The sequence below is a fragment of the Hakea prostrata genome, chromosome 8, assembly GCF_041222555.1.
Source record: "Hakea prostrata isolate BN-2017 chromosome 8, UWA_Hpros_2, whole genome shotgun sequence".
NCBI lineage: Eukaryota > Viridiplantae > Streptophyta > Magnoliopsida > Proteales > Proteaceae > Hakea > Hakea prostrata.
Window position 1 is genome coordinate 44,416,383 of NC_142607.1, and position 20,154 is coordinate 44,436,536.

A 20,154-nucleotide genomic window follows, 5' to 3' on the forward strand; every position below is an offset into this window, starting at 1 on the left:
TCATTGTTCTTTGCTTAAAAATTAGTAATTTTGAAAAAGTATTTTCAAACATGTAGCAGTCAAATTGGTTTAAAACTACTTTTGGCCTTTTGGGTAAATAATGACAAATACATGACTTCCATAAGATTCTTTCCTATAATAAAAGATTAAGGGCGCGTTTGGTAATGTTCTTAGAAAACGTTCTTGGCATTCTTTTGTTATCTTGGGACGAAAGAACGGGTTAGAGGCGTTTGTTAAAACAAAATGCAGACATCATTATTTAAGAACGGATCTGTCAGAAAAGTGGTATGAAGAACGCACTTTGCAGAACATCAAAAATAAGTTTTTACCAAAGAACAAAAATGGAACCGAGAAAATTGGCCCTGACTAAAACCTTAAAATGAGTTTATCAAACACCAACTTATTCTAATAGTGTTCTGAAAATACTTTTAGAACGATTTTTTTTTTTTTGGTGAAGAAGAACGAATTTATCAAACGCCCATTTCCAAGCAAAAGAACGGTTTTTTAGCACAAAAACACTAAAAATAATTTTGCATAAGAACTAGTCTTTCACGACGAAAACATTACCGAACGCATATGAAGAGGCCAGTGTCAAACCGGGCTGGGCTTGATTAATTCATAACCAAGCTTGGTTTGGTTGGGGGCCCAGCCCAATTAGGTTAAATCAAGCCCGGATTTTGGATGGGCAGTTCTGAATTGGGCTTTAAAGTCCACACAGGCTTATGGGCAGGCAATGCGCCACAAAACATGGTGGGCCTTGAAGCCCATAAAATATATCTTTTCCCTTTTACTAACACGGGTTCCAAGCCTTTGGTCCGACTATATGTACAATTCATACCGACACTTTAGCAAACAAAAGTTCATAGTGATGCCGCAATGGCACAATTGCGAGTCTGGATCACCTCCTCGATTGTTCTCCCCTCACATTTTTTCACAAAATAAGAGGTGGGTTCACCTGTAAATATTAAAACAATAAGGATGGAAATCTTAGTGAGACTCACGTGGGCCCACTCCTTATTTTGTGGCTCAAAAGAATTAGGGGAGCACATTGTTCTTTCTTGACGAAAAATTAATCCGAACTCTCACAAGTGCATGAATTGGATCAATACCAAGGTTGAATATTCACAACTTTGACTGAATAGTGAATATAGCATTAAATATCCTCTTGTAGTGATAAAATTAATCTATAGTAAATAATAATAACATAGATAATTTTTGCAAAATTTAGGACCACCAAACTCTTTAGCATGATCTAATAAAAAAAAAGTTGAGCAATACTATGGAAGAGCATTAATTGGTATCCTCTGGTCTCAATGCAAGAATGTAAAAATAGGTAGACTCGGTGCCGATGGCTTCTGTGGAAGCAGAGTCCGAGGATTGTAAGGAAGGAGTCTAGATTGTCACTCCTGACGGCTATTGACCATGAATTATAGGGGGCCACAGGGTTAGGGTGATGAGGTTTTTTCTTTTCTTTTTTTTTTTTTTTTTTTAAATTTTTTTTATTTTTTACTTGTGGATCCCACATAATTTGTGGTTGTAAGGTTGTTAGAGATGATCCACACTCATAAGGAAGTAAGCAAAATAAAAACAAAATGGATATACCATTATCACATTTTTGGTGAATTGCCATGTATATTTATTATTGTATAGTTTTTAAATTTGTGAAATTTCCAACGCCACCCCTTGAGTTTCCTTCTAAAATTAATGCCATCTTTTGAGTTAATTAATTTATTGGCCAAACTCTGGAAAGCCACAAGAAAATCACAATTAAATGCTAATATAACCAAGTTAATCTTTCAAAAAGACAAGAACGCCCTTGAACAAAAACCCTTATGAGACTCATTTTCGTCTACCTCTATATTTTGCAATCACTCTATTCCATCTTTTACATGACTTTTATTTTCCTACAAATATATATATATATATATTTTCATTTTCTTTTCTTTCTCTATCTTTCCTTAAATTATAAGGATAATATTAAAATAAATAAATAAAAATTAATTGAGTTTAAATGTTTAATTGTGTTAAAAATAAAGGATGATAAATTGAGTCTTAAAGGATAAATCAAGGAAGGCACTAAAAATTTTCCTATTTAATATATGTTTTCTGATAACCATGATGAGCTGAGGTGGGGAAGTGGCTTTTAGTCTCAATTCTTTGACCTTTAGAGACTTGAAAGGAATGTTGGTTGGTTAGGTGTAGAGGAGTTGAATTGAACTGAGTTTCTGTTTTGCCACTTCTTTGGTTTTGATGTTATTGGATCCTTTAAAGACTGAAAATTCCTGATGTGACTTTTAGGGTTTTAATTTGGAGGTTCTGCAGATCTCCACTGTGTCTTCTTCTTGAGAGAGGTTTTGCTTAGGGATGAGAGAAGGACAACGGTGGTGCGGTTTCCTTGGCTACAAAAACGGGTCAAACGAGAATCAATGGTGTCATTTCCTTGCAATTTAAGTAAAAGTTTATGATTTTCACAAAAAATAAAAATAAAAATTAAAACAAGTTTATTATTAACACTAATCCATATCCAAATGCACCTTTAATTCCCTCCTTCCCCCTCACTTTCACCAACCACCTTGAAATAAAATCCAAAAGCGACCCTTTCAGGCTTCTTTCCTACTATTCTTATTCGCTAATCACTGCTAGCCTTATCTTAATTATATCATAGGTTTCCTGATTTCTTCTGCAGACAAAGACCACCTTTCATCTGATATTTACTGCATTAGCAACCCTAGCTAACTTCACCCAAAATTATTGGTTTAGCTGACATTACATGCATGATCTTGTGCTAGCTATAGTGTAGTGACTGATCAAACAAATTGAGTAGATTCTTCAAATCCAGTTTTTACCTGGATGTTGGGTCTCCTTTTATGATTATTATATACTGCCATTCTTAGCTGAAAGTGTAAATTGTGGTTTTCCAGTTTAATCTAATTCATTGGATCCTATAATGCTCATACATAGAACATACTTGTGTTTTCATACTATATGATCAAAATGCTCGGATGACATTCTTCAAGGAAAACCATATTAAGCTCAAGGTTTAAGATTAATTTTCTTCCTCATTTACTCCCTCACCCACCATTAGCTCTGGTTCTGTTTCAACTCTCACCAGGTCGAGGCATCAAGGAGAACAAGAAGTACCAGATGGTCACAGCATTTTCTGGACTCAGGACCAAGTTTTGATTAGCTTCAAGAGCCATGTTTGCTGCAGCCTCTTTAACAAAATGAGACTTACGCAAGAAGTTAGTTGATCTCAAGGTATTAACTTGACAATTATAGAGTCTTAATCCCTTGCTTCAACCAAAGTACTTCCACTTAAGCATATGTAGTCATACCAAACTCCCAAAAGAAAACCATTATTTTCTTAGTCATTTTACCTTGGACTTGTGATGGAACATTGATGTTGTATTTTTTCAGAGTGCAATTCTGATCATTACAAATTATGCTTGTAATTTTGGCCTTGATAATCCGAACCTGTCTTAGGAGCACCTTGATTTTTAAACAAGGGCTAGGTTTAAAATTTTAGCCCTAGAAATAGGTCATGGTTGGAATGCTCTGGCACTACTAGCTAGGGTTAGTATCAAGCCATGGTTGAGTGTTTGACTTGGTCAACCATCCTAATAATTGTAGGATATTTTTGTTTAAATATATGGTAATGATATGGTACAGCCAATTTATAGTAATATACCGATTAGGGTCAGGTCAGGATTAGGGTTAGAGTTGGGGTTCTAAAAGTTTGATCCAACCTTGTTGCAGCCCTATTACAATCCATATGTATAAGTAAATTTCTTACCAAAGTTACAATCCATATATTCCGGTTTTGTTCTACTTATCTCAAAACCTTTTGATTGCAAAGTTGATACTTATAATTCCAACTTGGCATTTATTTATACTTTTTGCTATTATTGCTAATAACATAAGAAATGGTGAAACTTGTAGGATATTTCAATTTGAAAAAGTTTGTTCAGTCATTATTTCTATTTCAAATTCCCCAAACCTTATCAAGTCTGTCTCATTTTTACCATGACAGGTTAATTTGGTGTTGTTGACATTTTGGTGGCAAGTAAACTTAAATTCAGTTTCAATGTGGGGAAAGTTAAACAAATATTAAAAATAAAAGCTTGAATTTTGGTTTGATCTAATTTTGGGTTCTTTTAGGTTTGTTATAAGGTTGGTTTTGATATTTTCCAGTAGAAATCCGGGGTTGACCAGTTTCAATGTGATGAAGTTGAACAGCAATCAATTCAAATCAAATTTTTTTTTCAATAAACATGAACATAATTTTTTTGGTAGAACATAAACTAATTAACTTACATGCTGGATAAGCCCATATTTTACCAATTTGCATATTGTCTCAAATTTTGAACTTTGTAACCATTTTCTGGTAGCTTATACAATTTGCATATTATGTTTTCTAATTTGTGTCTTTGTCCCAGTTAGCTGTAGCCACGTTGATTGCTCCTCTCTATAACATGTCAAAGAAGAAGGAAAAAACATAAAAATATCAAAAACAGTACACAGTGAAGGATTGAGGATTGCCATTTTGTTATATCCAAAATCTATCACTTTCAGAAAAGAACTCCCAATCTGTCAGTTTGCATCGTGCTCAGAATTGGCGAAGAAGGTTTATTTAATCTCTTGCAAACTATTTAATCAATTTACTAATAAGACTATCTAAATTGCATTAAACTGACAACATGATGATCTTAATTTTAAAAATCATAGTAAACTAATCAAATGCACCTGATGAAAAAAATAATACAGCTAATTAAGACCGAGACCACAAAAACCCAGACCCGGCAATCCCAGTCTACAGTCCCAAATCCCAACAAGCCAGCAACTACTGAATCCTTAAGCAGAACCCACCTCCCCCATTCTCCATTAATCTTCTTTAAGCTCTTATGGTTGCTTCCTAAAGTCAACAGCTTTGAAGAGAGTTCATGTGAGTTGGCAGAGCCCTCTCTCATCAACTTCTTATTCTTCTTCCTGGTGTTTTTCTCATGCAAGCTTCATTCTTTAACCCAATCTTGGAACATCAAGAGGCAAGACAAACAGTCATCAATTTCCTTTTGTTTTGTTTCTTTATAGACATTGGCCCACTTTCCTTAATTACCTTGCCTTTTAAGCACTCCTTCCTCCTCACTTAAACCCCTTCTTTTTCTCTTGAAGCCTTAAGCCTCCCATTCCTATCTCTCTCTCTCCCTCTCTCTCTCTGCAACTCCTCTCCATCGCCAAGGAGCATGCTTGGATGTCCAGAGAAAGGTAATTAACAGAAGGGAAAAAAGAAAAAAGAAAAACTTTTTCACTGATTCTTTCTATGAAACTATCCAAACCCTAATCTTGATTTCCATTCTTTGATAACCTAACCAGGCACATCTCTTATTTAAACTTTCTTCTTCTTTCTACATTTTTTCTTTTTGAATTTTGTGGGAGAATGAATTGAATTTCCATACAATAATTAGGGTATTGTCTGGTTTTCAGAGAAAGATTTGATGAGATAGGTAAGAAGATCAAGAGAGAAGCAGATGCATCTGATAGAATGGGAAGAAGACACATGTTGGGCCCTCCTGGGAACCTTAATACCATTACACCTTGTGCTGCCTGTAAGCTCCTAAGGCGAAGGTGCGCTCAAGAATGTCCTTTCTCTCCTTACTTCTCACCTCATGAGCCCCAGAAGTTTGCTTCTGTCCATAAAGTCTTTGGTGCAAGCAACGTCTCCAAGATGCTAATGGTGAACCCTAATTTCCTTTCCATTGTTTTTGTGGATCAAATTAAACCCTTTTCTTCTTCATTAAAATTTCCCCCATCAATCAATACAGGAAGTGCCAGAGTGCCAGAGAGCTGATGCAGCGAATAGTCTTGTTTACGAGGCAAACGTGAGGCTTAGGGATCCAGTTTATGGGTGCATGGGTGCTATCTCAGCCTTGCAGCAACAAGTTCAATCTTTACAAGCTGAGCTTAATGCAGTAAGAAATGAGATAATGAAGTATAAATATAGGGAGCCTAGTGCTAATATCCTCTCCTCTTCACATGCTGCTGCTTTGTTCTCTACGGTGGCCGTATCAGTTGCTGCACCACCACCACCATCACCGGCTCGCTCTCATCCTCCGCCGCCACCATCTCCTGCAACTGCCGCTGCTGTTGTTGCTGCTACTGGTGCTGTTCCTACTGCTTCTTCTTCTTCTTCTACCATGTATACTCCCCCTTCTTCTGCTACCATCGACTACAGTTCTATTACTAGTGATAATGTCTCCTATTTTGGCTAGAATTTGTAGGGACTTAATTCTATTTTACATCTTCCTTATTTTTCTTATTACGAACCATGTGGAAATAAGGGGAAGAAAATTAATATTCGATTACTTGGGTTTATTTTCCCCTTCAATTTATAAAATAAATATCATCATGATCGGAAGAAGTGTTAAAACTCTTTTTGATCATTGTTTGATATTAAAAGTGTTAAAATCTATTAAATCTTGATGGGTTTCTTACTCTAATTTCTTTCCTAGATTTCATTACTCAAAGTTGAGATTACTTCTTTTCTGTCCTTCTCATTTCTTGGGGAGCATTTTACTTGAAAGTCCATTAAATTAAAAGAAACCATACCTACCAGGAGGGGTTTCTTCTATATCATATCTGAAACTTAGTTGCACTGTAGAAATCTCTTGATCAAATTGAAGAAGAACCAGTCAGGAAAGCACAACTACTTGTCTTTTTCTATGTTAGTTGTTTTTTAGTGCTTGTCCATACTACAAGCTAGATGGGTTTCAGGTTTCACAAGAGAACTAAGTGCATGGAGCCTCCGGCAAAATTTGATTTTCTGATGATTCAACTCCGGCGGTGTTGGGGGTTTAGAACTGGACAGGCTGGAGTGATTGCACGTGCAGGTATGAGGTATCTGGGCTCATTTAGCTGAATCTTAGGGTTCGCGTGCATGATTTTCTGTGCCATTGAGGCATCATTGAAGGAAGGGGAGACAAAAGGTATGGTTGTTATTGTGATTCTTCTATATGGGTCAAAGAAACTTCTCAGAATTTATTTGAGGATAACTTATGAGTAATGGGTCTGAAGTTAATGCCCCTTTACCTTATTTGTGTACCCAAGAAAAATTGAAAAATAATGTCTATGTTGAAAGTCTTTCTTCACCTTCAATGAATAGTAAATCTAGACATGGGTTGTCACTGTTTCCTTCTCCTCTCCTTCAGTTTACAGAACACAGTCTTCACATCTTCATGATGGTTGGAACGGTGAGACTGTGTGTTCAGTCAAACAGCAACTTTAGAGTATGAGTTACACAGTCTTGTAGCCAGTAATTCCATTAAACTATCAGAGTATGGAACTATAAATATAATTCACAGTATGTTTAACTTGATAGATAAATTTCTACCATCTATGACTTCATCACTTAAATTTTGAGGCTAAAATTCTGAACCCACTTTGTATTCTCTGTGTAAATTTAGAAAGAGTTGGTGATTCAAATACGACTTTCTTTGCTTATGCACCTTATGCTTTCGCCTGTAGCCAGCTTGACTGGCTAATTAGTGTTCAGGCACTATTGTGCAAGAAGTTTCAGTTTCTAAGAGAGAGAGAGAGAGAGATGATTATATGTAATGTACAGTTGGGTGGTCCACAATCTCGCCAGCTACCAATACTTCGTAAATAAATTGTTGGGTTTCCTTGGCGTGTGGAGATCAACCTGAGTGGTAGGGGGGGAAAGAGAAACCTATCAATTTATACATAATTAAGTGAAGAAACATTGGGAAGTGTATTGTATGTATCTCTGCATATCTAAAATTATAATTCTGAAAATATTATATCGTTTTATGGAGCCTATAGAGATGTGATAGAATTTGGTCTCCCGTCGTGGTTGCTTCAAAGTGTGGCATCTTATCTTGTCTTTTCTAAACTTGCACTTGTAAATTCTTCTATTTAAAAGTTGTCCTCAAAAGAATTCTAATCTTGCTTCTTCTCCCCTCCAAAATCTCCATGCAACAAGTGAGTTCGGCAAATGCTCCAAAGTCATCGTTTAAATAATATATATACACACAAAGCTCACATCCACTGTACCTAGATTGTGATACTATTAGGGCTCTGATGACTAGGGCTTTAGAAAGATTTACATGATCTCTTTTGAGCAATATTGCCTTTTTCTATGGCACATGAGAGGTGCGCAATAGTCTTCCATAATATGTTTGGACTTCGCATTGCATGTGAATATGATGAGTTCCCAAGTTTACTACGTAAGCTTCCACTTGTAAGCTTTATCCAAAAAAAGAAAAAAAAAGCTTCCACTTTGTAAGCTTCTTAAGTGTAGGCTTTGTTTCTGTCAGTTCTTTCCATCACATTTGCTAAACCCCACTTTTCAATCTATCTATTCATTGTCTGCAATAAGAATCATGAAAAGGAATGCAAAAACAAATTAATAAGATGAGACTTAAGATTCAATTAGGTGATATAAGAGATTCATTTCATGGGCATGAACCAATTACTTCATTAAATGATTGCTGTATAAGAAAATCTTGCCTCAAGTAGGCTTCTCATCTTATGATCCTCTTATTCATATCCCTGCTTGCGTATCATATATTTGTCAAATTTACAATGAGAACTACATTAGGTATCACTACCTAGTAATTAATAACCACCTGGGTTATATATAAAATTAGCCCAACAATGAGCGAGTGTCACATGGTAAGAGCCATCTAATTAAGCAAAAGTATACATGATAGGTTCAAGGACTCGAAGAAATTATTGAGGTTAGATTTCTCATGCTAGCATAAAGAGGATATTCCATCTTGCTTAGGTAGAGGGTTCACTGTAGTCAAAAGTCTTGAGACCAAACATCAAAACTCAGAATTTGCTGGATTAGATGTTCCAATCAAGTTCAAATCAAATCTATCTGATTGCTTAGGTGAATTTTTATATATGTTAGCGGTGTTGCCTTAATGTTTTTTTCTGGTGAAAAAGATATTAAACTTTGTGAAAATTGCAGATTCCTTTATGAAAAGAACTGCTTACCTGAAGCCAAATGCATAAAATTGGGATTATTTTGACCACTGTCTACGCTTCCCACCCATCTCTTTCTTTCTAATTCTCAGACAGATACTCACCACATACGTGTTCTCTTTGTAGTCTCAACCTCAAAGGACCACCGACCACATAATTTCAAATTGTTCAGGAATATATCATAATAATGAAAGTAATATTATTCCTTTATTAAGATAGTTAAAAATGAAGATCAACGGGAAAATTGATGACACATCTTTAAATGGTATGCTTTGGGGAATGAAATGAAGGACACTCAATTGTATTTAATAATCCTTAACACATGACCTTGGGAAGTTGAAGACCATATAAAAATTCTAATTGTATAAATGTAATTATATTTATTTGGTGTTGACTGTTTCTAATTAATATGAATGTCAAGAAGGACATAAGATATTGTTCTTTGGCTTCACAGCTAAAACTAAATTTATCAACTAGAGGACAGAAAAATATACTGATTAGTGTTTATGGGGTGTCTTTGCATCTATATGTAATCTTTGAGTTATGTTTGATCAGTAAAGGAGAAGAAAGGAAGAAGAAAATGATAAAGAACCACAAGTTCAAGGATACTTCAATCTCATTATAGAAATTATTTCCCCCCAAAATTTTGTTATTAATTCTATGTTCATTTGGATAAATTTGGGATAGGTGGTTTAAAGCTTGTGTAGGGTTATGAATGAAGATGATTGAAACAATGCTAGTGGTATTTACTCTCTCACTCTATCTATAAAGCGAGATTCTTTCTCTCCCCCCTATTTACCCCTATTGACTTAGCATGGGAAATCAGTATATAAATGCCTTCCCAATTTTTTTTTTAACAAGTATTAAATTTGTGATTTCATATGATATATCATAAGAAAACATTTTAAGATTCCTTAAACTGTGAGACCCACATGCCCTTAGTAGTTTTCAAATGCCTAGAGGAGAGTTGAATTGCTGGCCCTCTTTGGTTCTTTATTTTTGATTTTTCTTATGTATCCACGAATGTCTTGGAAAATAAAGAAATGAATTTTCACTGCTTTCGATCCTAACAACCATTTTCCAGCTACAAAACTCGTTTGAACTTCTGGTATTCGCGGTGGGCAATGCATAATGACTTGGGATTAAGTATTAAGTTGGTTTGGTTTAAAAAAAAGAAAAGAAAAAAGAATTGGGATTGAGAACTATAGAGTCAAAAGAGTACTGTTTAAGGTACTTAATGAAGATCCCCATCTGGGTATCACTTCCCCTTCTTGCACGCTTGTTCATGTTTACACCTTCCATTTTTTTCCCACTTCATTTTGAATTTGGGATTTCAATCTCAACTGATCACATCTTAATAACCGGTGCAGCTACTATCTGATCAAGATGTCAAAATTGCACCAATTCCAATTCTAGCTTCTTATTTATATACTTGGAGGACCTGAGGACCATTCTATTTTTATTTTTTTAACTTAATAGGAATGTATATTAGTTTGACTTATGTTATTTGTCTTTCTTTTTTCGTTTCAAATGGAGGATCTTGAGGAAACACAAAAATCTGACTAAACATCACTGAAATTTATATAAAACAATATGAATTATGACCAAATCAATTGTTTAGAAAAGAGAGCCAGTTAAAACCTTTGTTTCCTTGATTGTCTATTATGGAGTATTAATTAAGTTAATAATATGAAGAGTGAAGATCTATACCATTGGGTTCATCTTGGATTCAGCCTGTTTGCCTAACCCAGCAATCCATCCTCAGGGGGGCGGCTGTAATCTGTTGGCAAACAGCCAGTTTTTGAAATTCTTGGTAGACCAAAATATTAAATTCATTTTTGCGTGTAGCTTTCTGGAGTTATGCTCCAGAATCCAATAATCTGAGAGGGTATCTCTTACGGTAAGTCAATGAATCCTTGGGACACAGGAGGGGGAAAGTACCTTACGATTCATATGTTAAGTAATCTACATATAGTGTCAGGGAGAAGAGACAGTGTGAGATAATGTATACTACCATACATGGAACAGTAATATAAATATAGATAAGAGATTTCTGTCTGATCATATATATAACCCTTAGACGAGCACAAAGGGCCAAATAAGAGTGCAAAGGACTTGGGACTTGGGATTTGAGAACATGGGGTGGGTCGTGAGCTGAAAGATACCCTCAACAAAGAGAAGTGACCTTACCCTTTCACCCACAGCCTTTGGAGCTCTATATAAAGCCATTTTCGAGTTCATTCTAAGTACTGAATTTCCTCCTCCTCTTTCTGTCTCTCTCTCCTTCTTGTTGTTCTGTCAAGCAGTGAACATTACCTGATACACCTGAAGTAACCTTTCGGGGTGCAACCTTAAAGGTTTGGCTGACTGATCTTGGGGTGAAGACACTGTAGAACCATTGCACAAATCGGGGTGTCTAAATACCTTAAAGAAAGTACCTCTGGTACGTTTCAGCTCATTTGACAGTATTGTGAGAACAAACGTTCAAGTATATTTGCAGATTCCTCAATAATGTTTCAACACATAGGGGAATTAGCTTGGATGGCAGTTTCCATTTAATCAAAAGCTAGACACTGAAAACCTTGCTCCTTTGTCTGGGCATAGGAACCTCTGAGCAGACATGTTCTGATTTTCCAACAGATCATATAAGCACATAGGAGTTTAGTCTAAGCAATCCATAATTTACTATTTAGACAAAATTTAAATTTCTGGGTGTAAAATCTTTCCACCTTACTAGCTTAGTTTAGACGATAATCCACTGAAAATTTATCCCCTAAAATTTTCAAATGAGCTTAAAAAACTTGTAAATATGTGGTGGAGTGTAAGCGGAACACAGTCCAAGCTGAGTGAGTGGACCCTTTTCACAGATATGTTCTTCATTTGGTAGGTGTACAAATTCATAGATTTGAGTTAAAGCCCAAGGAGATCAGTCATTATGCAACTTCTGTTTTCCTTACGGGACTCTTTTCAGTCATTTTGACACTGTAGTCTTTCCAGAGGAGTGGTTGGACGATCATTGAGATACATATCATCAAGGTTCGAAGACTGGCCCAGCATATTTAACCAAGGTTTAAAGTATCCCACGATACCATACGATACTAGTCGATACGTATCCATATTTGACCCAACCGATACGATACATCTCTCCATTGAATTACATTAAAATACATTAGTCAAAGTGATACAATACTCGATACAGGACGATAGGTCTCTTAAAATCACCTAACCGATACGATACTCGATACCGATACTTTAAACCTTGTATTTAACATCACTACTATCATGTCTTCTTTTTTCTCTTGGTAACCTCGGCATCTGCGTCAGCAAACGCTTGCTTCAACTAACATAGAGTGGGTGGTTGGGGGCAGGGGAGCCCCAACTCAAGGAGATTTAAACTCTTCACTTGGGTCTTATGGAAACTGAGCCAACCCTTGTGTCATTGTTATGTCAATTTAAAGGCTTGGCTTGACTTCCAGAACATCCCCCAGAAAAATCCCTCACATGCTAGATGGCATGATGACACTCTGATATATTTAGCTGTTGGGTTTGGGTGTCTTGTATTTTTCGAGTTCATGTAATTATGGTTTGGTTGTATTTGTAATTAAAGCAGGGTTTTGGGTCAATTATTAGTACTGAGTAAAATTGTAATTATATGGGGAATAGAGTTTTAGATTTCTCTATAAATAGTTTTTTTTTTTTTTTTTTTTTTTTTTTTTTTTTTTTTTTTACAAAGGCGCTTTTTATATATATATAGGGATAGGGATATTACATATGCCGCCGGTAGAAGTTGAACTCATGACCCCTCCACTGAGAAGTCAGGTTCTTAACCATCCTACTACTCCTCCATTGGCATTCTCTATAAATAGTTTTCGTAGGATAGCTTAGATGAATCAATTCCTGCAAGGGATTAGGGATCCATCCCTTGGGGCAAGTGAAAGGGCTGCACTTTGTCAATTGTGAGCGTAATGAGATTTTTAAGAAATAGCAAAACTTCTCTCTCAGGTAGACGTAGACAGTTTTGCTGAACCACGTTAAATCACTTGTGTTTTTACTTGTGCTATCCTTCATGTTTGTGCATTTGTATCCCCAATACTAGCCAAGAATGTTGGTTCTTACCATGACAACAGCCTCCAATATTTTTTTCCCACAGTGGAACCCCAAGACCATAAAAAGTGTTAAGACTCCAGAATTTAAGCCAACAATGAATTGAATCCAATTACGTAAAAGAAGCCAAGTTTCACAAAAGATACCATGAATTAATTGCATTCTTTAATTAAATACAACTGTCTGTAAAAGGAGCAAGGCTGGACTCAAGTGATACAGATTACAGACAGTGAATTACAAGCTAAATCCTCTATAAACCCAATCCTAGAAGCACCTATACAATGGCTTTGGGATACAAGTTAGCCTTGATGGGATGTTATTCCTGCAAATCCTTGTATGTAATGTGAATGACAAAATATTATACCCCAGTATTCATTTCAGGTACTTCCTTTCCCTGTTCTAAACTGGCCAGAATGAATCCCAGAAATCAAGTGAATTAAATCTGCCTCATTCTGCAAGACCTGCCTCATTCTGCAAGACCAGTCCTTTATTATCTAAGGAAATAGCCAGCACAAGATCCAAAACGAGTAAACATATGAAGATAAGTTCCCATTCTTACCTGTCAATGAATAGTAGAACTAGCATCTAGATAACCTCTGGCTCTTTAATCAGATTTAGTGACTTCATGAATTGCTTTTGCTAAGTAGTCCACATTTCCTATGGTGACCCCTGCCATGCTGCACAAATCACAACAAACTTGCACTGAAAATTTTTCTGAATCAACTCTCTTGTCCTAACATGTGAGCAATGGTATCTATCTTGTGTTCATTGTTCTGTGTTCCTTTAGAAACCTATATATCGTTGTTGGATGAAGTGAAACTTCCCCCAGTAATCTCATCAAGACAATTTATATCAGAATGTTAATCAACATTCTCAAGATGCAAGTTCCAGAAAGAACTATGTCATGTCTTAGTTGCATCCCCAACAGAATGGATGAAATTAGATGATAGAAACCAAATAATGTGGATCTAAAAGAGAACAGGCTTGCCTTCGCCAATGGATCACTACCACCACCATAATAGCCGTAACTTAATTTAATGGGTCGGCAAAATGGATGCCAGAAGAGGGAGTAGGAACATCAAAACAAACATTAGATCTACCATGACTATGAACAGCTTCTACAACCTGACATTCTGCTCAAAGTCTAGAAAAGATGAAACAGGGGGACAGCATTACATCAGTGAAGTCCAGCTATAAGGCCTATTCAGTACTGTAGTTTCTTCAGCTCTTCCAATATGATTATATCAGGCCTCCCACTGGCTCTTACCCTCAATTAGAATTGGGTTCAAACTGGGGCATCTGGGGTCTCAGTTTGACATTATCAGATCACCTCAAATGACTCTCTAAGTGGGTTATGTACTGGAGCGACTCTTGACTAAGATCTAATAAGATAATTCCTTATTATTCACCAAGAAAAGAAGAAGAAGCATATTCCTTATTTTATCTTTCCTAGTTTACCCACACATTCATCACAACATCCTCATCTCAATAGAAAAAAAGGCTCTACCCAAGGTTTAATGTATTGGAATTAAGTTCTGTATTGGTTGGGTGATCTTAAGAGATGTAGCATACTGTATTGTATTGTGTTAGAGATGATATCAAATGGTACAAAAACGAATATAAGTGGCTAAAATACATATAGAAATATGCTTTTGGAACAAAGATAATGTAAATAAACAATATATAAAACAAGTATCATGCATAACACTAAGATGAAGAATAATGCATAACCAAACCCTTGTCTCCACATTGCTAAAATCACCAAAAACCCTATTATGTTTCATCCAAAATCAAGTTTTACAAGAAAAAGAATGTGAACCGTCCAATTATACCTTCTGGATGAATCCCAAATAGAATCTAACTCTTGAAACATTGGATTATCTTAGCAAGATCCGAACACACTTTACAGGATTATTTCAAATGGAATCTTCCCTGCTTATACCTTAAATTTGTGATAAACTAGATCATCTTTCTCATTATGCTTTATATTGCACGATATATACATGCTCTTGACCAACCATAAGCCACATGATAGAATCTTTTCTATTTTGAGTATTAAAACTCCAAGCGCATCAATCTCAGGCCTTAAAACTAGATCTTTCTACTTGGTCTTCTAATAGCTATTCAATTTGCATCATGCAAGCATGGAATGATTAAAAAAACCTTTTCTAATTGCACATTCCTCCCTAAGACTTAATTCTTCTTTAAAAAAGACCCATAAAACTCTTCAAAATTGTACTTTAACCTTTGTTGCAAAACAACATCACAAAGAACAATTTCTCTTTAATCTCCACACTATCCATATTTGCTTCCATATTGCACACCCTCATGAGAAACACCATAACTCCTTCATTTGATGTCGTAATCATAGTCTGAAAATTGTGCCGGAAAGAAAACTTCACGAACTATAGTTTTAATAGTTGAACTTTGTTGTGGCAAAAATATCCACTTCCGGTTTATACCGGTCTAACCAGGTTCAACCGGATTCAACTGATGAGATGAAAGAATCTATGGGTCCGTTCAAGATTATAAAGAAAGGATGATCAGCACCATCCAATCAAAAACGATGATCCGACGGTCATGATTGAAAGTTTTATGAGCGGGAAAGTTTATATAAAAGGGAAAGGAGGATTCGTAAGGAGGTAAGTATCTAAGATCAACCTGAACACTGATACTCTCTGATTTTACTCCATTAGAACACCTTAGAAGCTTTTTCGAGCTCTGAAGCATCGTCTTCACCATTCTGACTAGACCGTCGGAGATGCGACGCCGATCAAGACGATTGGCTCCGTTTCTCACTGGTGTTCTATTGTTCAGGAGCGAGAGGTTGATTGACTGAAGAGCAAATCAGATCAATCTAGATCTGAGGAGTTCGGTGCGAAGGTGGCGGTTCGCGACTATCGGCAATTTTAGCACCAACATTTTGGCGCCGTCTTGGGAAACGTAAACTTGAACAAGTTCAAAGTGGAAGTTATGGCTTAATGAGGAGGTATTACCGACTGAAATGGCAGAAACAAGCCATAGGGAACCAAGGAGAGTAAATCCAAAAAGGAGAACAAAAGAAGCGGTTCCAGCACTACAAATTCCGACGATGCAGACTCGGCAGATACAGAGAATGACTGAAGACCGCTCACCTCATCCTACTGAGATGTTCGAAAGACAGGAGAAGCAACTCGCAGATACGTTGACGGCATCTCATTTGGAGCTGGATCAAAATCAAATTACTGAACGATTCAAAAGTATGCAGCATCAAATACTGGAAACTCAAAATCTGATGAGGACGTTCATCAAGCAAATTGGAATTCATCCAGAAGGAAGAGTTCCGATCTCACCAGCTAGAAGATCTCGAACTCTTTCTCGAGCTGAGGCGATCTCTATTCCGAATCCTCAGATTCAAAGGTCAAGAGAAGGCCAAAGAAGATCAATTCTCAGAGAAGGATCAGGAGAAAGTGCAGATCCAAATTATATTCCTCTGGAATTTGAAGATCAAGGATCATCCAAGGACGATCGATTAAGCCACATTCAAAGTAAAAAGAGTAGAAGTCTTGGAGATCGGGGAGATAAAAGAGAAACAAGGAGGTCAGAAGATAGCAGATCTGAAGTTCACGGATCAGAAATCAGCAAAATATTTCGTATCCTGGATGATCAAATTCAATGATTGACGAACAAGGATAACGGAGAAAAAGTGGAAGAAGCGATGAATCAAAATCCATTTTCTAAAGATATCATTTCAGCACCATTACCACGCAATTTAAGCTTCCAGTATTCACGATGTATGATGGAAGCACAGATCCGATGGAGCATCTGGCTCAGTTCAATTCCGTTATGATGCTGGCAGGTAATTCTAATGTTTTAAAGTGTCGATCCTTTCCGTCTTCATTGAAAGGTTTTGCAACAACCTGGTTTTTCAGTTTATTACTGGATTCTATTAGAGATTTCAGAGATCTGACAAAAATATTCTTGTCGAGATTCCAAAGTAGTATGAAGAGTAGTAAAACTATGGATAATTTGGCTGCAATTCGCCAAAAATCAGGAGAATCAGTTCGAAGTTATATGAAAAGATTCAATCAAGAATCAATTCAGATAAAGAATTTAAATGAAGCAGTAGCATATGATGCTATGTTCAAAGGTTTGACGGATGACCATTTGTTAGAATTCCTGATCATGAACAAGCCGGCCAACATTGCAGAGTTGACAAACTCACTGTAATCAGTATGCTAATATGAAAGACATCCTTCAGGCGAGGAAGGAGACTGATGGCAATGGAGGCAAAAGGAAAGAAGATGGGGTCGTGAGATTTGACCAGAGGGATTGAAAGAATAACAGAAATTTCCCAGGAAATTGCCCTGATCGTCAATTCAAAAGGGATATTCCGAGGTCATTTCAAGAAAATTACACTCCTCTTAATATTAGAAGGTCGGAGATTCTGATGCGAATTCAACATCAAGGAATTGTAAGATGGCCATTACCAATGATAGCAAAGGCAGATGAGAGGAATCCAAACAGATTTTGCAGATATCACAGGGATCATGGTCATGATACTGATGATTGTAGAATCTTGAAAAATGAAATTGAACGATTAATCAGTCAGGGAAGATTGGATCACTATGTTCAAAGGAGAAATGGAGGTAACCGGAGAAATGTTGCTGATCAACCGAGAAGATGGAATAACCAGCTACCAGCAAGGGAGGATTAGGTGAAAGGAGATTTTCAATCTAACTCTCCAGATGAAAATGCTAAACATCAGAAAGCCAACAGGTTCAACAGAAGCAGTCTCCTGTCATGACCATCCTGGGAAGTTTAGATTTGAATTCAATTTCAAAGTCTAAGGCACATACCAGGTATGTCAATGCTGTCGAATCTCATGTTATTCCTAAAAGAATAAAAAAGACGAAAGAGATAGTCTTCACACAGGAGGAGATGGATGGAATTCAAGAGCCACATGATGATGCCATTGTGATAGTCATTAAGGTGGCAAACAGAGATATTCACAGGGTTCTAGTCGATACGGGGTCTTCCGTAGACATTATGTCTTATGAAGCCTTTCAACGGTTGAAAATGGATACGGTCAAGATAAAACCTTGTGGGACAAGATTATTTGGATTTTCTGGAGAATCTACTTCGGTGGAGGGAACTGTGGAGTTAACAATCACATTGGGGACACATCCACAAATAGTAACTACGGTTACTAAATTCTTGTTGATAAAGAATCTGTCAGCCTACAATATAATTTTGGGAAGACCAACACTGAATGCTGTTGGAGCTGTAGTTTCGACGAGGCATCTAAAAGTAAAATGCCCAAATGAAGGAGGTATTGGAGAATGCAAGTCTGATCAGAGAATTTTGAGGCAAAGCTATACAACTTTTTTGAAAGATTCAAAGGCACAAGGTAAAGCTCTTGCTCTTACTGTGGAGGTTATGGATAATAGGGATGAAGAAAAAATTCAAAGAGGTGAACCAGTAGAAAAGCTAGAAAAAATTTGTTTTAGCCTTGAAAATCCAAACAAAGGAACCATGATTGGAGCTGATCGAGCAATCAAGACAAGGACCAGTTAAAAGAATTTCTTCAGCAAAATGTAGATGTCTTTGCTTGGTCAGCACAGGATATGCCAGGCTTAAGCAGAGAAGTGGCAGAACATTGTCTCTGATAGATAAAGCTATCAAACCGGTGAAACAAAGGAGGAGGAATTTCTCATCAGAAAAGCATGATGCGATCAAGATTGAGTGGAAAAGCTCAGAGAATCTAAGTTTATTGAGCAAATTGTATGTCCCCAATGGCTGGCGAATGTTGTAATGGTGAAGAAGCATAATGGCAAATGGTGAATGTGTGTAGATTATACTGATTTGAACAAGGCATGTCCCAAGGACTGTTACCCTTTGCCACGAATTGATTAGTTAATCGATGCCACATCAGGTCAGCAAATGTTAAGCTTTATGGATGCTTATTTTGGTTATAATCAAATTCTTATGAAAAAGGAGGACCAACCCCATACAGCATTCATGACAAACCGGGAAAGCTATTGTTATAAGGTTATGCCTTTCGGATTAAAAAATGCTGGTGCAACATATCAAAGGGCAATGAATAAATTGTTTGTTGACCAGATTGGAAGAAATATTGAGGTTTATGTAGATGATCTTCTCGTAAAAAGTCAATTCAGATCTGATCATCTCACTGATCTAAGGGAGTGCTTTGATGTACTCAGAAGGAATGGAATGAGACTCAATCCTGAAAAGTGTGCATTTGGAGTTTCGTCTAGTAAATTCCTTGGTTATATGGTTACACAAAGGGGTATTGAGGCGAATCCAGAGAAAATCAGGGCCATCTTGAATATGACAGCACCCAGCAGTGTAAAGGAAATCCAAAGTTTAACAGGACGAGTGGTGGCATTGAGCAGATTTATATCAAAATCAGGAGATAAATGCGCACCATTCTTCAAGGCGTTAAAAAATCTAAATGCACTTAACGAATTCAAATGGTCAGAAGATTGTCAAAGTTCATTTGAAGAATTGAAAAGGAGGCTGACCAGTCCACCAGTTCTGTCTTAACCAAAGCCAGGAGAGGTCTTGCAGATATATTTATCTTCTTCGAAGGCGGCAGTGAGCGCAATATTAATTCGAGAAGAAGGTATTATCCAAAATCCTATCTACTTTGTAAGTCATACATTGTTAGATGCAGAGTCTAGATATCCAAAATTTGAAAAACAAGCTTTAGCTTTGATAATAGCGGCCAGAAAGCTTAAACCCTATTTTCAGGCTCATTCAATTATTGTTATTACTAATTAGCCCTTAAAGAAAATATTGCATAAGCCTGATTTGGCGGGGAGAATGGTATCATGGGCAGTAGAGTTGACAGAACATGATATAGATTATAAACCTAGAACTGTGATAAAAGCACAGGTGTTGGCTGATTTTATTGTTGAGAGTATTTCACCACCAGAGGAAGAAAAAGGTTCCAATGAAATATCTACCGAGTGGACTCTACATGTAAATGGATCAAGTCACTCTCAGGGATCAGGAGCAGGTGTGATTTTCCAAAGTCCGTTCGGATTT

At 36.7% G+C, this 20,154-nt stretch overlaps 2 protein-coding genes across 4 annotated transcripts in view; one reads left to right on the forward strand and one right to left on the reverse strand.

Moving 5' to 3' along the window:
• The first annotated feature begins 4,832 nt into the window (after positions 1 to 4,832).
• LOC149008092 (LOB domain-containing protein 15-like) lies at positions 4,833 to 7,536 on the forward strand. The gene is made up of 3 exons (XM_089165693.1): positions 4,833 to 5,262; positions 5,482 to 5,731; positions 5,820 to 7,536. The coding sequence occupies exons 1-3, from the start codon at positions 5,249 to 5,251 to the stop codon at positions 6,264 to 6,266; spliced, it is 711 nt and encodes a 236-aa protein (XP_089021819.1). The 5' UTR covers positions 4,833 to 5,248; the 3' UTR covers positions 6,267 to 7,536.
• A 5,038-nt stretch (positions 7,537 to 12,574) lies between these two features.
• Positions 12,575 to 20,154, reverse strand: part of LOC149008093 (aspartate aminotransferase, mitochondrial-like) — a 34,861-nt gene continuing 27,281 nt past the window's right edge. Inside the window, exons 10-11 of one of the 3 annotated variants that reach the window (XM_089165691.1) lie at positions 13,664 to 13,781; positions 12,575 to 13,556 (exon numbers count right to left, since the gene is read on the reverse strand). In XM_089165691.1, coding sequence (XP_089021817.1) covers positions 13,709 to 13,781 — 73 coding nt within the window. In that variant the 3' untranslated portion in view covers positions 12,575 to 13,556; positions 13,664 to 13,708. Of the gene's footprint in view, positions 13,576 to 13,663; positions 13,782 to 20,154 lie in introns of all 3 variants that reach the window. The other 2 variants (XM_089165690.1, XM_089165692.1) reach the window with 2 other exon arrangements.

What these genes read in the sequence shown, in the direction of transcription:
- LOC149008092 (XM_089165693.1), top strand. An exon ending in ACGTCTCCAAGATGCTAATG is followed by an intron (nt 5,732 to 5,819) that starts GTGAACCCTAAT and finishes CAATCAATACAG; the next exon opens with GAAGTGCCAGAGTGCCAGAG.